Source organism: Pyrgilauda ruficollis, unplaced genomic scaffold (genome assembly GCF_017590135.1).
Source record: "Pyrgilauda ruficollis isolate IOZ18807 unplaced genomic scaffold, ASM1759013v1 scaffold47, whole genome shotgun sequence".
Taxonomy (NCBI): domain Eukaryota; kingdom Metazoa; phylum Chordata; class Aves; order Passeriformes; family Passeridae; genus Pyrgilauda; species Pyrgilauda ruficollis.
In genome coordinates, this window is record NW_024526266.1 from 3603011 (window position 1) to 3624557 (window position 21547).

General features: G+C 47.7%; 1 protein-coding gene across 1 annotated transcript; it reads left to right on the top strand.

The window, feature by feature from the left end:
* The first annotated feature begins 3251 nt into the window (after positions 1-3251).
* On the top strand, positions 3252-21491 carry TMCO1 (transmembrane and coiled-coil domains 1). The gene is made up of 7 exons (XM_041478940.1): positions 3252-3396; positions 4124-4201; positions 7263-7322; positions 11186-11232; positions 11831-11898; positions 15089-15233; positions 21164-21491. Exons 1-7 carry the CDS (start codon positions 3327-3329, stop codon positions 21260-21262), a joined length of 567 nt encoding a protein of 188 aa, XP_041334874.1. The 5' UTR covers positions 3252-3326; the 3' UTR covers positions 21263-21491.
* The last annotated feature ends 56 nt before the right edge of the window (positions 21492-21547 follow it).

Genomic DNA, 21547 nt, shown 5'->3' on the forward strand with positions numbered 1-21547 from the left:
CGGCAGCCCTGACCCCTCTGCCCACTGCTCCCAATTCCTCTCCAGCAGTGCCATGGGAGAATGGCACTGCATGCAGCCCCTGCCAGGGAAGGAAGTGCTATATATGGATGAGAACTTCCTGCAGGGATGAGTTCCCGTGGATTCCCATGGCCCTGTTCCAGTTTTCAAGCACTGACCATGGGCACAGCTCCTGCACACCCCACTGGGACCCAGGAGCTATTCACAGCTCTTCTTTCTTACTCCAATGCTGACACAGCTTATGTGGATGGCAAAATCCCCTCAGAAGAGAGAGAACTCCAGGTTCTTGGGTTCTCCTCCTGCCTGCCATCACTGCTGCCCTGCTTGGGGGCAGTCCAAACCCTCTGCTGTGCTGTTTCAGGCTGTGCTGCCCGTCTTGATCTTCTCTGGAGGATGCCCATCTTGGCATTTCACCTCCAGGGCCCCTTGTTGCTGGACTTGTGGCAGGAGCTGACACACCTGCAGGGGAAGGAGAAGTAAATGCCTCTTGGAGGGGGTTGAGCTAAGGATTCCCAAGGCTTATTTATACAGAACACAAGGAGAACTTGCAGAGCTCAGGTTAATGGCTCTTCCAAAACCAGGCCAGGGCTGTGAACTAGAGGTGAACCAAATTCAAGTCCCAGTTGGTTTTAGATGGCACCTTTCCTCAAAACTGAGAATTTTACACACCCTTTTACTGGCTGCTGGTCACTAGCACACTGTGCAAAGCAACTGAACCTTTTGTTCAGTGTAAATTTGGAGACTTCAGTATGTGAAACCTACTGGGATTGTGTGTCTCTCTAATCTGGTTTCAAGGTTGCCTCCATAAATATTACCACTTCTATATCTAGAATGTTTGTGGACTACACCAGCCCCTGACTCATGAAACCAGAGCGATGTATTATGCAAATGCCTTCCTTTTTCCCATATCCCAGGCTGGTAGATCAAATCAGACTGCATCCAACTCTCATCTGTCCTTTACACGTTGATCAAAGCACAAGAATGCTGTTTTGAAAAGGAAATGCCATTGAGGGTAATGTGCTGTGTGTTGTCTGTAAAAAGGATCTGCTGATAAGGATCCCCGTGTGATTCAAAGTGACAGGATGAAATTACAAAGAGCCTGTTGTCACCTCTACCTCCAGTTCAAAGCACGGACCCTGCAGAGGAAAGAGGCTCATGGTTCACTGACCATCTCCTCCTGGCCTGCATCTGCCAAAAAACCTCATTCTGTATCAATAAGTGAATAATTTCCCACAGCAGCATATGAGAAACTATTTCAAAACACTGCTTTGATAGATGCTGATACATCTCACAGCCAGGAAAGTCAGGGAGCTCTAAAGAGAGGGAGAGAAGGTGGAGGATGGCATACAGCACAGGAAACTGCATGAGGTGGCACAAAATAATACAGAATCACAGAATGCACTGGGTTGGAAGGGGCCTTACAGCTCATCTTGTTCCAAGCCCCCTGCCATGGCAGGGACACCTTCCACTATCCCAGGTTGCTCCAAGCCCCATCCAAACTGGCCTTGGCACTTCCAGGGATGTGGCAGCCACAGCTTCTCTGGCACCCTGTGCCAGGGCCTCCCCACCCTCACAGGAAAGATTTTTTTTCTGTGTATCGCAAATCCTTCATCACCAGCTGTCAACATTTTCCTGCTGCTCACTCCAAACAGAAACATCCACCCTCAGTTCCATCCCTGTCTCCCTGATGGCTGAGTCCCGTTTTGCTGACATCCAGTTCTCACTTTTGCCCTGATGTCGCAGGAAGTTCCCTGGACTTTTCCCACTTCCCAGTGACGTCTGACACAGCCACCTGCACTCGCGTGGCTCTCTGCTTTCCTTGTGTGCCCGTCCCCAGGCTCAGAGAGGTTGTTTGCCGTCCGACCTCACACCTCACTCGCTGTCTTCTCCGAGCTGCAGCTCCTCACCCTCTTTCTGAATGGTGTGTTTAATTTAAGGGCGGTAGGTTTTTTCCTTTCCCTGTTTTTCACTCAGCTCTGCCCCTGTAATCCCACAGTGCACTTCTGTCAGCGGCAGCAAACTCCTCTGTTACGTAAGGACAGGCACAAACCTGCCCTTCCCTGCCTGCCCTGTTTCCTTTTCTGTATTTCTGCTTTCTAGGTCTCCTCACCCCATTACAACCCACGGATTTGCTCTACTTCTGCTGCTCCAGGTGTAATTGCTGGAGCCTCAATAAAAGTCAATTTGTCTGCCAAATCCTTGCTGTTATTGCACTGTCCTCATTACTGCGCTTCACAGTCCCATCCCTTCCATGAATATTTCACACACACACGAGCAATGGGAGGTTTGGTTCCCCGTGAATCACAGAATGCTCTACTCCTCTGCTGGTGTACAAGGGACAGCAACAGCCCCTGGCAGAGGGCAGGCAGCAATGTTCCTGAATGTTTGATCCCAGAAGGTGCCTCCTGGTGAGATGCACTAACAGGCTATTCACAGAATCACAGAATGGTTTGGGTTCAAAGGGACATTAAAGATCACCTCATTCCACCCCCTCCCATGGACAGGGACACCTTCTGCTAAACCAGCTGCTCCAAAACCTGCCCAAGCTGGTCTTGAACGCTTCCATTCACACCACCGGCAAATCAATCCAGGGCAGAGTTGTAGGAACCAGGAAGGTTTCTCCGAACCAACGTTTTGGGTTTTTTTTGCGAGCGAACGCCTTGGTGCATCTTCCCTGGCAAGCGGCTGCAGGCACCGCGTCCCGCAAGGTGCAGGGAGGGCAGACCCCCACCAGCGCCAAACTACACCGGGGGAGGCTTGGCTCGCACTTTGGGATCAACTTCTTCACAAAAAGGGTGATTACACATTGGATTTGGTGATTAGGCATTGGAACGGGCTACCCAGGGAGGTGATGGAGTCCCTGAAGGTGTTTGAGGAACCACCGGCCATGGCACTTGGTGCCACGGTAGTGTTGGCTGACAGGTGGGACTCGGGATGATGGCGGAGGTCTTTTCCCACCGAACTGGTTCCGTGAACCCCTCTCGGAGCCCTGAATCGCGACCCGGTGTGAGGGACGAGGGCGGCTGCAGACCCCGCCATGACAACGACCCTCCCTCAGCCCCGCTGGGGGGCGGGGCCACCCCGCCACGGACAGATTGACAGCCGCCTCGTCCAATCAGAGCAGCGTCCGCAGCGCATTCCCCGCCCCTCGCCTTTCCCGCGGCTTCTCGCGCAGCCGGCGGCGCCAACCGGAAGTGCAGGTGGTCGCTTCCGGGCGTTGCTAAGCAACGAGGGGCCGCAGCTTCCGGGTGGCGGGTGCACTTCCGGGTGCGCGGCGGTGTTACCGGGTCGGGGGCGGCGGCAGCACCATGAGCACCATGTTCGCCGACACCCTCCTCATCGTGTTCATCTCCGTCTGCACCGCGCTGCTGGCCGAGGGTGAGCCGGGCGGGGCGCGGCCGGCAGCTCCCGGGAGCGGGGGAAGGGGCGGCGGTGGGGAGGGAGGCTGTGAAACGGGGCTCGGCGTCAGCTGGGGCTCCTCACGGGGAGGACAGCGGGGAATGCCCCCGGGCAGCGCTGAGCTGTGGTGCAGAGCGCTGGGGTTGGGGTTGTTCCCTGCAGGAGGAGGGACGGAGTGGTTCCCCCATAGCTGGTGTGGGAAGGGTGTGAGGGAATCGCCCGGCCTTGCAGGGATGGTGGGTTAAGCTGCTGGAAAAGGTTTTTTATGTGTCAGTGCTTGAAACAGAGGCAGCTTTTTAAGGCAGTGCTGCATAGGAGCCTTTTGGGGTAGTTGCAAGTCCCAGGCCCCGGTTCTGATGTTGTGCTGTAGCCCTAAATCCCCTTTCTACCCCCTGTCCCCAAACCTTCATCCCACACCTGCAAAACAGGTTTGTCAATACAAGTAAAAACTAAAAACTTGTTTCAGTTTTGCACCTACAGCTCGTTTCGTGGTTTATTTTCCAGTTCCATTTTACATGGAGCTTGGCATGGGGATTTGAGGGGAAGGGATGGTGCAGTTTGCTGCTGCTCTGTGCTCCCTTGGCTGGGTTCTAACGGGGTTTTTTGGGCATCAGATTTAACTCCTGCACGTGGATTTGCTCCCTGCTAGCAGCATTGTTGCAGGAGGTTTTTCCTTGCCTGGCTCCTGGCTGAGTGTTTGTTTCAGGTATAACTTGGGTGCTGGTCTATCGCACAGACAAATACAAGAGGTTAAAGGCTGAAGTGGAAAAGCAGAGCAAGAAATGTAAGTACTCGCCAGGGGTTTATTTCTGTCCTTAATTCTGTTTTTTTTTTTTTGCTGGAAGAAGCTCAGCCAAAGACCTTTTTCCCCTGTGTAAATTGTCCCTCCTGTCAGTGGAGGACAGGGGGACTAAGAGATTGGTACTGGCATCTTCTTTATGCACATCAGCAGCCAGTGTCTGAAATAAATGTCTGAAATATGTTCAGAGATGCAATTTCTGCCTTTCAGGGGCAAAGAGGAGAATTTGAGGTCTGTAGAAAGAAAGAGTTAGGGTTGAATAATGAGTACCATGAGGAAAAAGTATTTTATGTAAAGATGGAAAGTGGTGATTGGTGGTGGGGGGTGAGTAAAGACAAAGCCATTATAGAAAGGTCTGAACAGTCAGCTGATGTAAAACCAAATTATCCTAATGTAAACTGGAGGCAGATAGGTTAGGAAATAAGTTCATTCCACAGAAAGGAGGTCTGGGTGTGGGGGGGTAAACAAAGTGTCAGGGGAGAAGGGAAAAGGGAGCTGAGGGTGAGCAGTCAGATCTGCATCAAATATTGAGAGAAATGGTGAACAGGAGGGAGCATGGAGTGTTCAAATGGACCGGTCTGTACCAGAAGCCAAGCTGCAGATGAGAAATTCTGACCTTTTAGCCTCAGCTGTGTCCACCCTGCCCAAGTTACAGCAGTGAGAGACAGCACACGACAGCTGTGGCCAAAACAGAGCTGCTTTTACCTCACAAATGCCTCAGTATGGTGTCAGTGCTCTTTAATGCTGCGAGAACAATATTATCACATATTGCTCTTAGCAGCCCAGCTTACTGCAGCCTTCCCCTGGGCAGTTTAAACCCAGGAGCTGAAGTGCAGTCATGTTTGTGTCACGGCTCCCACATTCTTTTGGGGCTTTTGTCACCACAGCAGGAGCAGATGGGGATTGCATCTCTGCCTGCCTCACTTGAATCCCACTGCTCCTGTGCGTGGGATGGAATTAGCCCCAGAAGAGCAACTTAGAGAAGGAGTTGAAACCCAGCTGCAAATTTAGTGTCCTCTTGTGTTTGTGCTGCTCATTCCAAAAGCAGTTAGCAGGGCTTAATCTCTAGGGCTTAATGATTGCTGGAAGAGTTGAATGCTGTTTGCTTTTATAGCTCTCCTGGTGTCTAGGCTATCATCTGTGAAGGGAGTGATGAAGGGTTCATGTGTCTCAATTAGTTTCTGGGCTCCTTGTTTGATTCCCCACCCCCAACAACAACAAAATAAAAAAGGTAAAGTGAATAAGGAGTCAGTAAAAATGCAGATTTGCTTTTTTCCCTTCCCCTCCTGTGCTGAGGACAGCTGGCTGACCTGAGGGCTTACAACTTGCCAAGTGGACCACTTGAGCCACACCTTTCAACTGTTATCTAACACATCTGAAACAGGAAAAAACACATTTGAGACCTTTAAGCTCTCCCGTGAGAGCCCTAGCAGATCCTTAGGATTTGCAAAAACAAAGGGGCTGCGTAGTGTGCTTGAGCAGACATTGTTACTCCTTAATTTCATCTCTTCCTGTCTTCTCCTTCCTCGGGAGAGGCTCAGCGTTGCCTGAGGCTGCTGCAGGGATTGTTCTGGGTGAATGTGGGGCTAAATGGACAAGGCTGAAGGCTGTCCCTGGAATTGCTGATTTGTTGAGATGGATGTTCCCAAAGGCAGTCCTGAGGGAATTGGGGCTGGGAGCTCCTGGGGCTTGGCATGAGTCTTAACAGCGCTGTCTAGAGTTTACAGCTGGGGCTGTGGGGTGATGTGCACCAGGGCAGGGATGGGCTAATGGAGTTTCCAGCTGGATTTGGCCTAGGGAAGGTTGTGCAGACAGTATTCTGGGAGCCCTGGGTGCATTGTGTCGTTTGACACCTGTCTCCAGTATTCCCTGAGGACACAAGCTCCCTGTTTTCCTCCCTGCCCACCAGAGATCCTCTTGTTCCTTGGGAAAGGCAATTGTTTCTCACTGTGTTGCCATGGAGGGATGATGTTGAGGTGGCTTGTCTGGGCTGATGTGATTTTCTGAGCAGTTGTGACTGACTCACAGGCAGCTCTACAGATCCTGCTGTGCCTTGGAAGGCTGGCTGGCTTCATTTCCTCTGGGCTGTGAAATCAGGGCTGAGCTGAGCTGGTACTCCACGGGGGAGGGCAGCCCCAGCACTCAGGTATCTGAGCTGACACTGAGCCCAGGCTCTTTGTTGGTAGAGGGAATATGGTACATGCAGCTTGCATAAATACAGAGAGTTCAAAGTAAAAAGTTGTGAGACCATGGTCATGCTTCATCATCCTTGCTTTCTGGAGTACTCTTGTTATAGGTCTTGAATGAAAGTGTCTCTTGCTTCCTGGAAAAGCCCTTTTTGCTGTCCCAGACCCCTCTTTGCAGCTGAGCAGCACATTTGCTGTGTTCCCATTTCCCTGTGCTGGCTCTGCTGGCCTGCTTTGCTGCAGTGGTGCTTGGTGGCAGGTGCTCAGTGCCTGTCTGATTTGGGGTTTAGTACCTTTGACCTTAGGCTTCTGCTTTAAAATATTGGAAATGCTTCAGTGCTGATGAATTGAAGAATGGAGAGGCTGTGGCTGCCTGCTTGGACAGCATTTCCCCTGAGAATGCCTGCCTGTGAAGAAGGGATGTAGGAGAACACAGACTTTCCTGTATTCTGCTTCCCACTGCAGATAATCGGGAGCAGAGCTTGCCACAAAGCTCTTTTCATTCCACTTGCTGAATCAAAAGTACTGTCTGATACTAATAACAAATCAGCAAGGGTAGCTTGAGCCAAAACTGTCCCCAGACTGTTCAGTCCACAGTGCCATGGGCTCTTGACAGAGTTCAAAATTAACCCTTTAAATATGTTTGTACCTTATGCAGGGTTTTGAGTGTTTTTTATTATATTTTTTAAGTGATTGGTGTAGGTAGTTGATAACTTACTGATTCTGAACATGTTCTTAGCCCTACTTAGCTGCTTTTTGTGCCCCTGTTCTGCAGAGGACTAAAATGTTCTGTTTGGTGTGTGGAAAAGATGTGGTGGTATCACTGTGCAGAAATGATGGAGTATCTTTTCATTTTGCAGTGGAAAAGAAGAAGGAAACCATAACTGAATCAGCAGGCCGACAGCAGAAAAAGAAGATAGGTAAGACTGGCACCTCAAGAGTGGTACAAAGTTCAGAAACTCATGGAAGTGATTATCCTTTTCTTCCTTTCAAGGCTATTTACTCATTTGCCTTACTCTTCCAAGGCAGGAGACACCCAGCCTCCTGATGGTTTTGGTCAGACGGGTGGGTCACTGAGAGGAGCAGCACCTCGCTGAGCTCCCTGACTTTTTCTCCCATTTCAACCTTGATATCTCTGGCTGTTGCTAACTTCAGCTGTCAAACTCTTTGCTGCAGTGCATGGCACCTTGCTGTAGTGTAGGACTCAAATTGTGTTTTTTTCCCCCCCCCTTCATTTGTACGCTTTAGAGCTGAAGATGTTCATGTTAACTGTAACCATGCTTAGATTAATTTCAATCCTGATAAATCAGTTTTGCACAGTTTTAGGTAGTGATTTATTTTTCCATTCTTTTTCATTGTCACTAAGCTGAATTCTTTCTGTTAGGGTGACTCTTTTAAGTACTGACCTAAGCAAGACCAGGGTGAAGAGATGTTTAAAGGTTTTAGGAGCATCTGCCATCTGTAGGACTCGCAACGTGCAGCAAAGCTCAGTTAAGTTATTACAGAGATCGTGGCAGGAACACTTTTGAGAGCTCCTGGGAGTTGGTTTCCTCATTCCTCTGTAACACCAGGTAGCTGGATTAGTCATTTGATCTGTACAAAGCTTGGGAATTATAAACACATCTTCAAACAGCTCTTCCTAGGTAGAAAACCTGTTGTCGTTAGATTCCTGAAGGGACAGGAGCCAAAATGCTTCCTCTTGTGCATTTCAGTTCTTAATCTTGACTAATCCCTGCGTGGGATGAACACTGCTTGGTGGATAAGGCAACTTTGAAAGTGACCATATGCAACAACTGCAGATAACATTAAATAAAGAGAGTGTGACAATGACTTTTTTGCAGGGCACCATCCAAGCTGTGTTCCCAGCAGACAATATTTGACTTGTGCTTGGACTAAACCAATAAACAGTAGAATCTGAGGACTTCAGATGCTCCACCAATTTTTATACACTGAAATAATCTTGTTTTGCAGATGGAAAACAAAGCACAAAGGGACAAAGATCAGAACTTAGGAAACGACCACTGATTTTGTTTGCTGTGATGCTTGCTGGCCAAGCCTAAGATTCTGACACTGATTTTTTTCTTCCTTTTTTTTTTTTTTTTTTTTTTAACAAGTGCTGCATAACTTCAGTATTTTATGTGTGTAAAGGGAAAGATGAATTATTGGTGTTCCTGAAAAATCAGACCCTAAATGTCACGCTGGACTTCCAGAAAATGACTCTCAGCTGTTAAGCTGAAATCCCTGATCGCAGTAACTTACTGGATGTCAAATCATTCTGCAAGATGGGCCATTGTTGTCACAGCAAATCTACTTGTGCTGGAGTTCTTCCAAGTTCTACCATTTTAGTTAACAAAAAGTAAATATTGAGCTGAGGCTTTATGGATAAGTAACAGCTGTGGTACAGACCTGCCTCAGTTGCCATCTGTTCTGCACACAGAATAAGACAGGAGGTGTGTGGATGATACTACTTGGTTTCATAAGGGATGAATCATGCCTGTGCACAAGGAGGTAGGGGGAAAGTAGCTTGGGAAGGCTTAATTTGGTGTTTCTTACTTAAAAACCTTTATTTTTAGCTGTAAAATGAACGGATTGTCACATTGTGTCTAGATCACCTCGGGCACTGCTGGAATAGGAAACCTTTAGCATTGGTGTAGCCTTCTGTCATTTCAGTTTAAAGGGATGATTTGTTAGCTTAAACCTCGCTTCTGCTTTCTGTGTCCATGTGCTTCTGGAAGAAAAGACAGTGACATTCCCAGGAGTGTGCATGAGTGCTGGATGGACAGCAAAACTAAATCAAAATGAAAACCCCCAGTCCTGGCAAATCACTATTGTATTTGCAGGGATGGCCCAGCAAAGGCAGCAATGGTGCATCTGACTCCATGTTCTCAGAAGGCTAATTTATTACTTTATTATACTATATTATATTAAAGAATACTAAACTGTACTAAAGAATACAGAAAAGATACAGACAGAAGGCTAAAAGATAATAATGAAAACTTGTGACTCTCCCCAGAGTCCCGAAACAGCTTGGCTCTGATTGACCAAAGAGTGAAAACAACTCACAGCAGAATCCAGTGAAACAATCACCTGTGGGTAAACAATCTCCACACACATTCCACATGAGCACAACACAGGAGAAGCAAATGAGATAAGAATTGTTTTCCTTTTCTCTGAGGCCTCTCAGCTTCCCAGGAGAAGAATCCTGGGTGAAGGGACTTTTCAGAGAATGTGAATGCCGCAAATCTCTATCCCTGTATCCTCATGGTTTGTGTTCCAATGAGCAGAGTAAGATGATTTTGGACTCCAGGGAGCTGCTTGTTAACCCAGTCCTCTTTCTCTGTGCCTTTACCCAACTGTACACTACCCAGCAAAGTGCTTAACAGGCTGTTTATGTGTGATTTGGGGGGGAATAGACCATTGATATAAGTTGGCAGATCACCCAGAATGTGTTCATTTTAAATAGAAATAGGTGAGAGACAGGTCAGGTATATTGGGCAATCAGAGCTGTGTTCTTTCCTCCATGTAACCTTTAGCCCACCTAAATAGATGGTTATTTATGCAGCAGAGGGGAAAAAACAAGTATTTGTGCCAAATGTGATTCCTGAAGAGCTGGCCTGTAGTTGCTGAAATGTCCCAGGACACAACTTTCTACCTTGCTCAGGAAACAGGTGTCTGAAAGGTTCCTGCCAGAGGGGATGGTTTGTAGTTAGGAGCAAGTGGAAATAGCAAAGAGGCGTAAGGAATTGTGTAGGGGTGTTGCTGTTGCTTTTCATGACACTGACTGCGAGTCCCTGTGCTTAGCAAGGGCTTGGAAGAGAATTTTGGAGTTTCTGAGCTGTGGGCCTCTAGTACTGAAACTTCAGTGGGGATCCCTCAAAATTCCCATGCTGGATAGCCCTTGGCAGTCCTTCTGCATCCTCCCCTCTTCACTGATGCTGTTCTTTGGATATTCCTTTGTTATCCACACCCTTACTTCAGCTGGCTACTGCTTCCCAGCCCTGGCTGCCCCTCTGGATCCATCCAAGGCATGATGGGGACATGGGAGAGGAAAGGTGACAAATAGTGGATAACACTGAAGGCCAGAGCAGCCCTCCAGTGAGGGACATGGAAAATGCCCTCTTGAAAAATCTAAATATCTTTGAAGTCTGTGGTGATTTAAGGACAGACTAGATTTCCATAATATTTCCTGCAAAGCACAGTAATACACTCATTACTGAATGTCATGTAGGAAATCTCTTTCCCCTTAGGAGAATCTCCTAAGTGTGAGAAGAGTGCAAAATTCATTACTAAGACCAGCAGGATTTTTGCATTGCTGAGGTGCAGCTCCCAGCTCTGTGCATGGTTTTCCCTTTGGAGACCTCCAGAAGGAAATCCTTACTTATTCAATGTATTTATGATGGTGTGCAGCACATTGATCACTGCTCCCTTTGGCAACTGTGGTAGAGGGGCACTGTTTTTGTTTCCTGGCAGCAGTGCTCATGCTCCTGTGTGAGTTGGTTGAGTTAGCAAATCTGACATTGGGTGCATTTCTTTCAAAAGTGCTGAATGTGTGATTCCAGCCGCCTCCTCTCTTTGTGCCTGACTTGCTGCATGTTGCTGTGGTGGAGAAGCAGTTGGCTATGTACAGTTTTTCACTTTCTACTGTCTGGCAAAGAGAGCTGGAGTTGATTTTGGAAGTGTTATTTGTTTGGAGAGCCAAAGAGGTTAAGTTTTCCTGGAAATGAAAACACTCTGGTTTCTAGGTTGACATAACTGATTATAATTGTTGGTTTTGTCTTTCCAGAGAGACAAGAAGAGAAACTGAAGAATAACAACAGGGACTTGTCAATGGTATGAAAATTTAAAGCCAGTTCCCAAGTGCTGGAGATTTCAGTCAGTTTCCCAACAGAAAGACTTTGTTCAATTGGCAAAAAAAGCTGCTTTTCCTCTGGAAAGGTCCTTCTGGATTTTCTCAGTAACTAGAGATTTTAATATGAGCCACAGAGTTACTGCCTCATCTCATGCCAAACCTTTGCTATTTTCATATTTATAAGTCTCCATTATGTTTTTCAATGTAGAATTAATTTTTGTGGCTTCCTATAACTTTGGTCATTGTAATGATCCCCTGCTGGGAGTCCCCTGGGAATCCCTCTGGTGGGTTTTATAGGCTTAAGGAAAAAATAAAACCAGCCTGTGCAAGATGACAGGAAAGTTCTTGAGCACTTTTTGGTTTTGTCTCCCTGAAGCAGCACTTCCCATCAGTGGCTGCCTTTGTACCCAGTCTCCTGGGGACTTCTCCAGTCATTTTCACAACCCCTCTGTGTCCTGGGTCATCCTTTTTCCCTGTTGATTTCAGTGATCTGTACCAAGCCTGTTTTTAAGGGTGTGAGATCATAATACCTCAGTGTGGGCCTGTTGTTTTAAATCTCTCTGACCTTTCTGCTTGCAGGTTCGGATGAAATCCATGTTTGCCATCGGCTTCTGCTTCACTGCCTTGATGGGAATGTTCAACTCCATGTAAGTATCAGCTTCCTGCATTGTTTTCTGAAATTTGTATGGTAAATATATTTTCCACCTTCCCTTCACCACTTGAAGTGTTAAGAGTGTCCAGCCAAGAACCACAAATAAATAAATGGATCCAAATTTAGTCTGAAGATGTGGTGGTTTGGTCATCACATACACTTTCTGCTCAAGAGGGAGCATTGAGTGCTGAGCACAGCCAGACTGAGCAAATTGCATTCATTCAGTCTAGACACAACTTTAATATCTTTTCTGCATGGGAACATCCTGATTAGGGCAAGTTGGGTGCATGTCAGGCAAACGTCTTCAGTCTTCATCTGCTTTGGCTTTGCTGCAATGGTGTGACCAAAGAATGCTCTTGCAAACAAAACTGGGTTAGCTCCCTTACCTTAGAAATGAGCTGTGATTGCAGAGTTGTTGCCCTACTTGAGGAAATCAGAGTCCAGATATAAACAGGTCCAGGCATGGGCTCCAAGCTTCACTTGTTTTAAAAGTGACCTGGGATGGGTGTAGTTTAAAAAAACAGACAAGAAACCCCAAACTGGTTTGCACGGTTATTGACAGCTTTGTTTCAGATATGCAAATCTGAAAGGTTGTGCTTGGCTTTTAAAACTTGATTCACTTGTAATATGAACTGTTGGCTGTTAAATCTGAGGATGACATGAATGTTAGGATAACCTTTAGGAGGCTGCTTGATATCTGAGCAATATCCTTGCCCTGCAAACAGGAATTTACATTCTTGGGCACCAAAGCCTTTGGCTTCTGTGCTGGCAGCCCCCAGGATACAATCAATTGTTATTTTACTGGAGATCTGTGGGTGGATAAATTGCAAACATGGGGTAACATAATAACAGAAGTGCCACTGTGTGGATCCTTTATTTATTCAGCTTAGTCAGACTTCAGCATTCTGAGCAGAGCAAAGCAGCCCAGCATTGGAGGATTTTAAAATTTGGGTACAGTCTTGAGTCAGTGATGTCTCATTTCACTGCAGCCCTGAGCAGGGCCGGAGGTGCATTGTGAGCAATGAGGGGTCTGAGCAGTTGTAGGGTTGCACTTGAGACCTCCAAGTGCTTGCCTTGCTCTTTGGGTACAGTACAGACACCAGCACCTGCCCCAAAGCAGACTGAAAAACAAACTGAAAATGCTTTACTCCACTGTGCCCACTTTCCTAGAAGGGGAAGGGGCAGATGCTCTGAGTATTCTGTGAGTAACAAGTACTACAGAACTGTAAGTTTGTTAAGAACTTCAGGGAGGGGTTGATTTGGATTAAATTCTATATGGCTCCTCCTTCCACAGATATTAAATTAAAAAAAAAAAAACAAAAAAACAAAAAAACAAAAAAACAAAAAAAAAAAAACCAAAACAAAACAGTAGAGGAAACCAATAAATTTCTACCAAGTTTACTTGTCTTTTTCCTCTTTTGAGGATTCCTGCCCACAGAGACCATGCTGCTGAGCAGAGAATTGATGTCAGCCTTGGGGCATGTATTTTATTTAACTGCCTCTTTCTTTAGAGGCAATCTGAGCAGCAGGAGTATCCAGGAGTATCCATGGAGGCACTTGTGGGTGTGGGAGGAAAAGGGTGGCTGACACCTGCAATGGCTGTGGCCACATTTGCTGCTTTTCCTGTTCTTGATGAGTTTATGGCTGCTGGGAAGAAAGGAGCAGGAACTGTGTGGAAGCAGCACCCTTTGGACAGGTACTTTGCAGATGCTGCTACTCTGTCTGAGCACCTCACCATTGCCAAGTGCCCCCTTAGCCAAACTGGAAATCTCTGGGATGATTTCCTGCTGTCATTCCTGGAGTGTCAGCAGTGCTGGGGCAGCAAGTTGGACCGTGCTGGAAGGATGTGGAAGTGTCAGCAAGGCTGGTTTAAACCCAAAGAGCAGAATGCTGTGCCCAAGACAAACAGCTGAGGGACTGTTGTGGCTTAAAAGGTTCATTATGGCAGTGAGATCTGCAGCAGCAGTGCCCTCCAAGCCACCGGGGATGTCACCTGGGGCAGAAATTGCCTTCTGTGTGTCTCAATTTTCTCTTGCCAAGAACTTTTTCATGCAATCACTCCCCTGCCTTACTCTAAGAGTTGTGCATTCTGGTGCCTCTTAATAACTGTGAAAACCTGCTGGAATTAAAAGCAGGTACCTCAGGGTGCTACTGCTGAAGTACTTGTCATTCTCACAGCAGGAATAACGCAGAATTTTAAGCCACTGGGGGATGTTCCAGGGAGATAAACATCCGTTCTGAGCTCTTTTGCCAAGCTGCCTGTGAGATGTAAACAAAGTTGGCGTGTGTTTGAGCCGTGGCTGTGTGAATGCATCTCCACAGGAAAGAAAGCTCATTTAGGATCTCTTGAAACAAGAAACACCTGTTCGAAAATCAGCACATGCAGAGAAAATAACATCCAAATATGCACATGCTGATGAGGCATCATACACATCTACATCAAAAGATTGGGTTGACTGGTCTGGCTTGGGAGAAATCTTTGCTAACTGGCCAAAATTCACACTCTGCCTGATGCCCTGGAATGTGGGCCTGGAGGGATTCCAGGAGCAGGACATGCCGCTCGGAATGTGCGGTATCATCCTGCCTCTGCACCGCCTTCATCTCCACTGCTAATGCAGACAAACTGGGGCTATGAAGTGTTCCTTGATGGCTCTCTTGTGCATCCTGAGGAGCACAGCTGCTCCAGGGAAAGAAAAGGTGTCTTTGATTTATGCTGTGGTTTAAAAAATGCTGGTTTGCTTGAAGCAAAGGGTCTGTCTTGTTGCAGTAACTGCAGTACAGCAGGGTTGACAGTCGTTCATCTTTTATTGAAGTGCTGACTGTATTCTGGGAAGTGATCTGCTAAATCTGACTTGGAAATAAAATGCACCAGAAAACTGCAAAACACCAAGATTGCATGAACCAGCAGCTTGTCCAATTCATCACTTAAATCACTAGGAAACACTTTGACTATGGTAAAACTGTTCCTGAGGGAATCCTACCCTGTGGAGGGCTTGGAAAGAGAGAGATGTCTTTATCCTCCTTGGTGTAGTGTGTGGAGAGGAGCTGGAGAAGGCAGCAAGGCCTTTCAGCCTTCCCTGTGGCCTTACCTGCTCTGGTGGCCTGTTGAAGAAGCTCACTTGTTCTTTCCATATCCAGAAGCTGTTCTGCTGTCTCCAGTGGTGATCCAGTGCTCTCTTTTCCAGATTTGATGGCCGAGTGGTGGCAAAGCTTCCATTTATCCCCCTCTCGTACATCCAAGGTCTCTCCCACCGCAACCTCCTGGGTGAGGATTACACTGACTGCTCCTTCATCTTCCTCTACATTCTCTGCACCATGTCAATCAGACAGGTGAGTACACTTCCCCTGGAGCAGGGAAAGCATATCCCCATCCAGGAGGAGGAGTAGTGCATGTGTAATCTTGGATCTGTTTGTGGTTTCTGTGTTTGTCTTCATTCCTGTGCCTCATATTCAAAGCAATTCCAGTTTGGGATCATTAAAACAGTCGCTGTCCTGGATGGGCCTGGAAGACCTGGCTGGAGACTGGCACCAGGGCTCTGGGACAGAGTTGGCAGAAATGGATTCCTGACCTGTGTGATAACTTTGTGGATTGCCATACCAAGAGATTGTCTCCATCAGAAGCTGATCTAAATCCTGCTCCTTAGTAATCACGACTTTTACATCAATATGTGCATCTTTACAAACAGCAGCTTCTTTAGGGGGAATTTTCTAGGGGGCTTGCAGCTCTATAAAAGTTTAATCAGTCCATAAAGTTGCTAGAAAAGTGAGGAAAGAGTTAAAGCTGCTCTTTTGGGTTTGTCCTTCCTATTTTTGCTGGCTGCCTGATTTTTCTCAGAGTCTTAAGAACTGTACCTTTGGTGTCAAGTCTCTCCCAGCATTAGGGATGTGGCACAGAGATGGGGGTCTGGTTTGGTAGGCAAGAGCAGGCTCCACAGAGCTCTCCAGCAGAGCTCCATAGTCCCATCTTTTGGAAGAGGATGAGGATATCAATGAGGATAAGGAGCATGTTCAGGAAGATTCACTGGCAGCTCAAGTGGCAGAATGGCTGGTGAGGACAAGAGGGCCTTCTCAGTGCAACAGGAAGTCTATTTTGTTTTCCACTTTCTCCACAGGGTGTTTGGGATAGGTTAATATACTCTGGATGAATGCTGGTGCAACTAGCTGCAAATTACCTTCCCTTCTGTATTCATATTTCCCTTTTCTTTGATTCACTTCCTGAATTCTTGCTGCTTTTCTCCTTAACCCTCTTGTTGCTTTTCCTCAGGGGTGCCAAGGAAACTTAGACTAAGGGACTTAGGCTTAAAGCAGATCAGCAAAGGGAGGTGGTGTGTAATGCCAGGAGCTGGGCTGAGCTTGATGGAGCAGCTCCATAGCAGAGTTCCTTTAGTCACCAAGTGCATGCTGGTGGATGGAATTCCCCATAGCCCTTTGTACTGGGTGCTTGTGCTGAAATGGATCCCAGTCTGGTCCTGTACAAAACCAGATAATGAATTGTAGAATCATTTATGCTAAAAGGGACATCTGGGGGTACATTTGGGCACCCCTCACTCCAAGCAGGCCCAGCTTCACCAGAGGCAGGGCCTTCCTCACTGTCTTTGCTGCAAGACAAACTTTCACTTCCCAGTGGCTAGAGAAGGGTTTGCTGCTTTGAAAGCACGGACACATATTGAGCTCTTAAGATCACCTTCCAGAATTCTGGGATGCTGTGGTCTGATGCTGTTCCTTCAGGCAATCTTGGCTGGTGCTGCTGTGTGTTACCTGTTACATGGAAAGTCCTTTCTTTTCAGTGTTGCAGATTATGATAGGAAACTGAATAGCACCACCAGCAAGATTTTTCTGTACCCCTTGGGTTGACTGGGGAACTCTCTTGCTGAAAAATCCCTCATTTGCTTTGTCCAAAAATATAATTCCTGTGGTTAATTCTAATGCTGGGTATTTCCTGATGTTTTATATGGTGAAATTGGTGGGTGCCATGAACCGAGGGGCAGAAATGCCAAGCTCTTTGCAGTGGGTTGAGCTTTCCAAAACACTTCTGGGACAAAATTGTCCTTGTGCTTGAGAGTTCCTTATGATGTCCCTGTGGAGGAGGAGAGTGAGTTTATTGCTTTGGAGAAGGGTGTGAGACTGCAATCTTCACAGTGCTGCATTATCTACGTGGTCATGGTTAACAATTCCTGCACTTCTCCAGCTGTCAGGCAGCTCAGCTTCTTCCTCCTTGCTGCTCCAGGGAAGGGCAGGGCCACCTTAGTTTGCACAAGAGGTCAGAACTGAAGCTGTGATTGCTGCTGGCATCCTGCTCTTGGCTTTATTGCCATTGGAAAGAACCTAGGTGATAACAGCATTGGGAAGAGGACTTCAGAGCTGTGACAGGCTGGGGCAGAGGGCAAGAAAGCAATTAAGGGCTTAAAATGGTGCCAGAGACTTGCACTTGGTGCTTTCAGTGACCTTGGAGGTGAAGGCTTTGTGAGCCTTTGTATTTCACTGTGTGCAGAAGGGGAAATCTTGCCAGGTTGGCTTCGAAATAGGTGCTGGCCCAGGGGACAACAACTGGTGTGGGAATTGGCTTGATGCTGCTGACACAAGAGGAGGAATTGAGATGTACCAAAAATCAGGGAAAAGGTTGTGAACAAACCAAGGAGACCATAGTCCCTCACTTTTTCCTTAAATCCTGGAGCTGCCTGTGAAACCATCAAAGACAGGGAAGAGAGATGTGCCTGTGGATTTCAGAGGTAGAGCAGGAACTTGGGTGTGTGTGAAAAAACAGCAACCTGGTGGGAAATGCAGGGGAGTCTGCCTGGGCGGTGATTAAAGTGACATTAGTGGGACAGGCAGGAGCAGCATCAGGGACTCTCTTCATGTGGGGGTGATAAACTCTTCAAACACTGACTGGGAAGCTTTGCTGCCTGTGACCTGGCCAGCATCTCCCAAAATAGTCACCTCGCAGTGAGTAACTTCCTTTGCGCTGTTCCCAGCTCTCCCTGGCACGTAAATCCTGTCCCCTAGTTCCTCCTGCCTTCCTGTTTGGAGAGAGGAGGGTTGCTGGGAGAGGCCTTCCAAGGGTCCTTGAGCTGTTGGGTTTTCAGCTGGGAAAGTCTGCTGCTGGGCTGGGTGGGAGGTGCAGTGTCAGGGTTACATCCTCTGTCGCTGCTCTTGGTTCTGAGCTCCCAGCCTTCACCTGTGCTGTTTGGGAAGAGGGATGTGCTGCTGTTCCTGGGGTGTTTGCTGCTCCTCACTTCCTTTTCACACGCGTCTGAACTGTAGATTAGGCTGCTTCTCACCAAAATGTATTCCCAGTGGGAAGGGGAGCCAGCAATTATCCCTGCTGCCAGGACTGTACTTTCCCACAGAGCCTGGTCTTAGGGCAAGGAGCCACTTGCTGCCTTGTCTGAGGTCCCTTCTGGGTTTGATGGAGCAGATCCATAAGAGAGTTCCTTTAGTCACAGAGTGCATGCTGGTGGGTGGAATTCCCCATAGCCTTTTGTACTGGGTGCTTGTGCTGAAATGGATCCCAGTCTGGTCCTGTACAAAACCAGATAATGAATTGTAGAATCATTTATGCTGTAAGGGACATCTGGGGGTTCATCTGGGCACCCCTCACTCCAAGCAGGCCCAGCTTCACCAAGGGCCAGGCAGGGGCTGGACACCAGGAGCAACTCCTGTGCTTCCTGCAGTCATTTGAGGGAAGATCAGAAGAGCTCAGATCAGGGATTTGGATCCCTAAATACTACTCTTCCCTCTCTGCTCCTTAGGGTGATGGTTGTGCTTGTGTTGGAAGTAGGCTCTGCAGATTTCCTTGTCCAATGTGGCCCACAGCAGATGGGACAAGGTTTCTGCTGGACCTTGCTCCATCTTTGGTGCTTCCAGGTGTACATTTCAGGATTGCTGTCCAGCAAAACATGCTTTGGAGCTGGTGTGTGATGCCTTCTGCCTTCCAGAGCAGGGGGAATGGTAATGCTGGTCAGTGTCTGTCGTCTGGAATTCAGACAGACAGACTGTCATCTCTCTTCCTCTTGAAGCAGTTGGAATAAACTTTAGCACCTTTCTCCCTGCTAGAAGGAACTGGGGGGAGCAAGTGCACGCTTCCTTGGTGCCATGGATCCCTGCTAGATCTCTGCTCCGCGGTGAGCCGCTGGAAGCTGAGAGGACACGGGTGCTGCTGGCTCTGCAGCACCCTCTGGTGTGCTTGCTCTGTCCCTTGGCTGCTCCTTTCTGCCCGTGCCTTGATCCAGGAAACACCAGGAGGAACCAGAGCAAGGAGTTAATGCTCTCATACATATTCAGCTGCTGAACATCAACTAGTGGCTGCTTTATGTATGCCATGGACTAAGTGTGATGTAATTCCTCTTCATGTGTTCCTTGTGTGTGGGTTGAAGCCTTCCTTTTCATAATCTCCAGCTGAAATGAATCCCGACTGTATTTTATTTTAGCTGCTGTGGAATTGTAAAACTATCTGCCTTTCCCCCCACTTTTTCCCTTCCCCCCTTTTTCTTTCCCTGTTTCTTCCCCCCTTTGTTCCCCCCCTTTGTTCCCCCCTTTTTGCCCCCGTTTTTTTTCCCCTTTTTTCTTTTTCCCCTTTTTTCCCCTGTGTTTTTCCCCCCTTTTTCCCCCTTCCCCCCTTTTTTTCCCGTGGTTTTTTTCCCCTATGGGTTTTTAGCCCGTGTTTTTTTTTCCCTGTGTTTTTCTTCCCCTCCCATTTTCCCCCCCTTTTTTTCCTTTTTCCCCGTTTTTTTTTTACCCATGTTTTTTCCCTCCCCCTTTCCCCACCCGCCTTTCCCCCCCCCCTTTTTTCCTCTTTAGTTTATTCTCCTTCCATGATAAAAAAAGTTCAAGAGCTCTGTGCCCTTGCTGTCTGACCTATCCTGACATTTATTTTGGAGAGGATACTCAGGTTTGAAGAGAATCCTTCCTCCTTTTGTTGTCTTGATAGCCAGCACTCAGGTGGTGACACGAGGAGGACACAGTTGTTTTCTTCTTTCCCCTGTGTCTCACTGCAGGAGCAGCATCTTGAGCTGGAGTTCCTTACAGTGAAGGATGGAACTGAAGGAGCTGAGGGCTCTTGGTAGTTGCACTGTTGTGAAATTTAGAAGAAATTTCACAAAAATCAAGAAAAACATTCACATTTAAATATTTTGCTGTGGTTTTTTGGCTTATGCCCGGTTCTGCTAATTAGCTCTTCCCCTGTTTGTTGTTTCCCACTGAAACACCCTGCTCTGATGCAGATGAGGTCATCCCAATAGTCAGGTTTTGGGGTTTGCTCCATATGTCCTGTTATCCTGCATGTCTCCAGTGCCCCATTGTTCTGTGTGCAGCAATGGCATTCATGTTAATTCTGGGCCTAAGCTCCTGACTTGCACTTGGCACAGCTCTGGTTGCCATGCTGCTGTCCCAAATTCCAGCTGCATTAGGAGACTCCAGCTCCCATGGCCACCACCAGCAGTGCTTTCTGGAATTTGGGAAAGCCAAGGGCTGGACTCGGTGCCTGTGAGCACTGCTAGGAACCTGCACTGCAGTTAAATTGCAGTGGTGTTTTATGTAAACTGTGTGTGTAAACACAGCTGACTGTGGGGTGTGTAGCTGAAAATGAGAAAGAATCCTTGTCCAAAATATGGATTTGGTGTTCAGGGGCTTTTGTTGAGGTGGGGAAAAATGGCCCAGCCATTCTTGTCTCCATGCTGAGCTGTTTGAGCGCATAGGAAGAGAGGTTAAATATGTGGTAGCCAGATGGATTAAAACTATGTGGGAGAGAACCTGAATCTGTTGAAACAAGTGGGGAGGTTTTACTTGTGCTGCTGGAGAGAGTCCAGGAGAGCCACAGAGATGATGGGTCTGGAACATCTCTAGAGAAGAGAGACTACAGGAGCCTCTTTATTCGAAAGAGAAGATTGAGAGGGAATTTTATAATGTGAATATCTCAAAGGTGGGTTTTAAGAGAATGGTGCCAAAACTCTTCAGTGGTGCTCAGCAATGGATGAGGAGCAGTGGCCATGAACTAAACAACAAGAAGTTCCTCCTCAACGTGAGGGAGAAATTCTTTACAGTGAGGGTGGCAGAGCACTGGGAAAGGCTGCCTGGGGAGGGCGTGGAGTCTCCCTCTCCAGAGACATTCCAAACCTACCTGGATGTGCTCCTGTCACCTGCCTTGGCTGGAGGGTTGGACTGGATGATGTCCAGAGGTTCCTATTCTGTGAGCAGAATCAGGATTTCTTGCTCTTTATTTCCCTTGTCACGCTGACCTGCTGTGCTCTGTGTTGTTCTTGCAGAACATCCAGAAGATGCTCGGCCTTGCTCCTTCCCGGGCTGCCACCAAGCAGGCAGGAGGCTTCCTTGGCCCCCCACCTCAGGCAGGGAAGTTCTCCTGAAGCACCGCCCTCACGGGAAGCCTGACCCGTGCGACAAGACTGCCTTGGGGAGGTAACAACAGGGATTCTGCACCAGGCATCGCCTGTCTGAAACCCGGCTATGCAGTATTGACATCATCATCCATTCGGAGTATTCCACCAGCAGTTGTTCGTTCATCCAACCAAGAAACTTCTCTCGGGAGATAACGCGACCTTTGTTTCTGAGTAATAAACGGCATGGGCATGTTAATTTATGCGAACAAGGTCTCTTAATTGGGTGCTGGGGAGCGGGAGCGGCTGCCCGGC

Excerpts from the sequence above, each read along its gene's own strand:
- TMCO1 (XM_041478940.1), top strand. The coding sequence starts at position 3,327 with ATGAGCACCATGTTCGCCGACACCCTCCTCATCGTGTTCATCTCCGTC. Across the intron at positions 3,397-4,123 it reads CACCGCGCTGCTGGCCGAGG|GTATAACTTGGGTGCTGGTC; the intron begins GTGAGCCGGGCG and ends TGTTTGTTTCAG. Across the intron at positions 15,234-21,163 it reads GCACCATGTCAATCAGACAG|AACATCCAGAAGATGCTCGG; the intron begins GTGAGTACACTT and ends TTGTTCTTGCAG.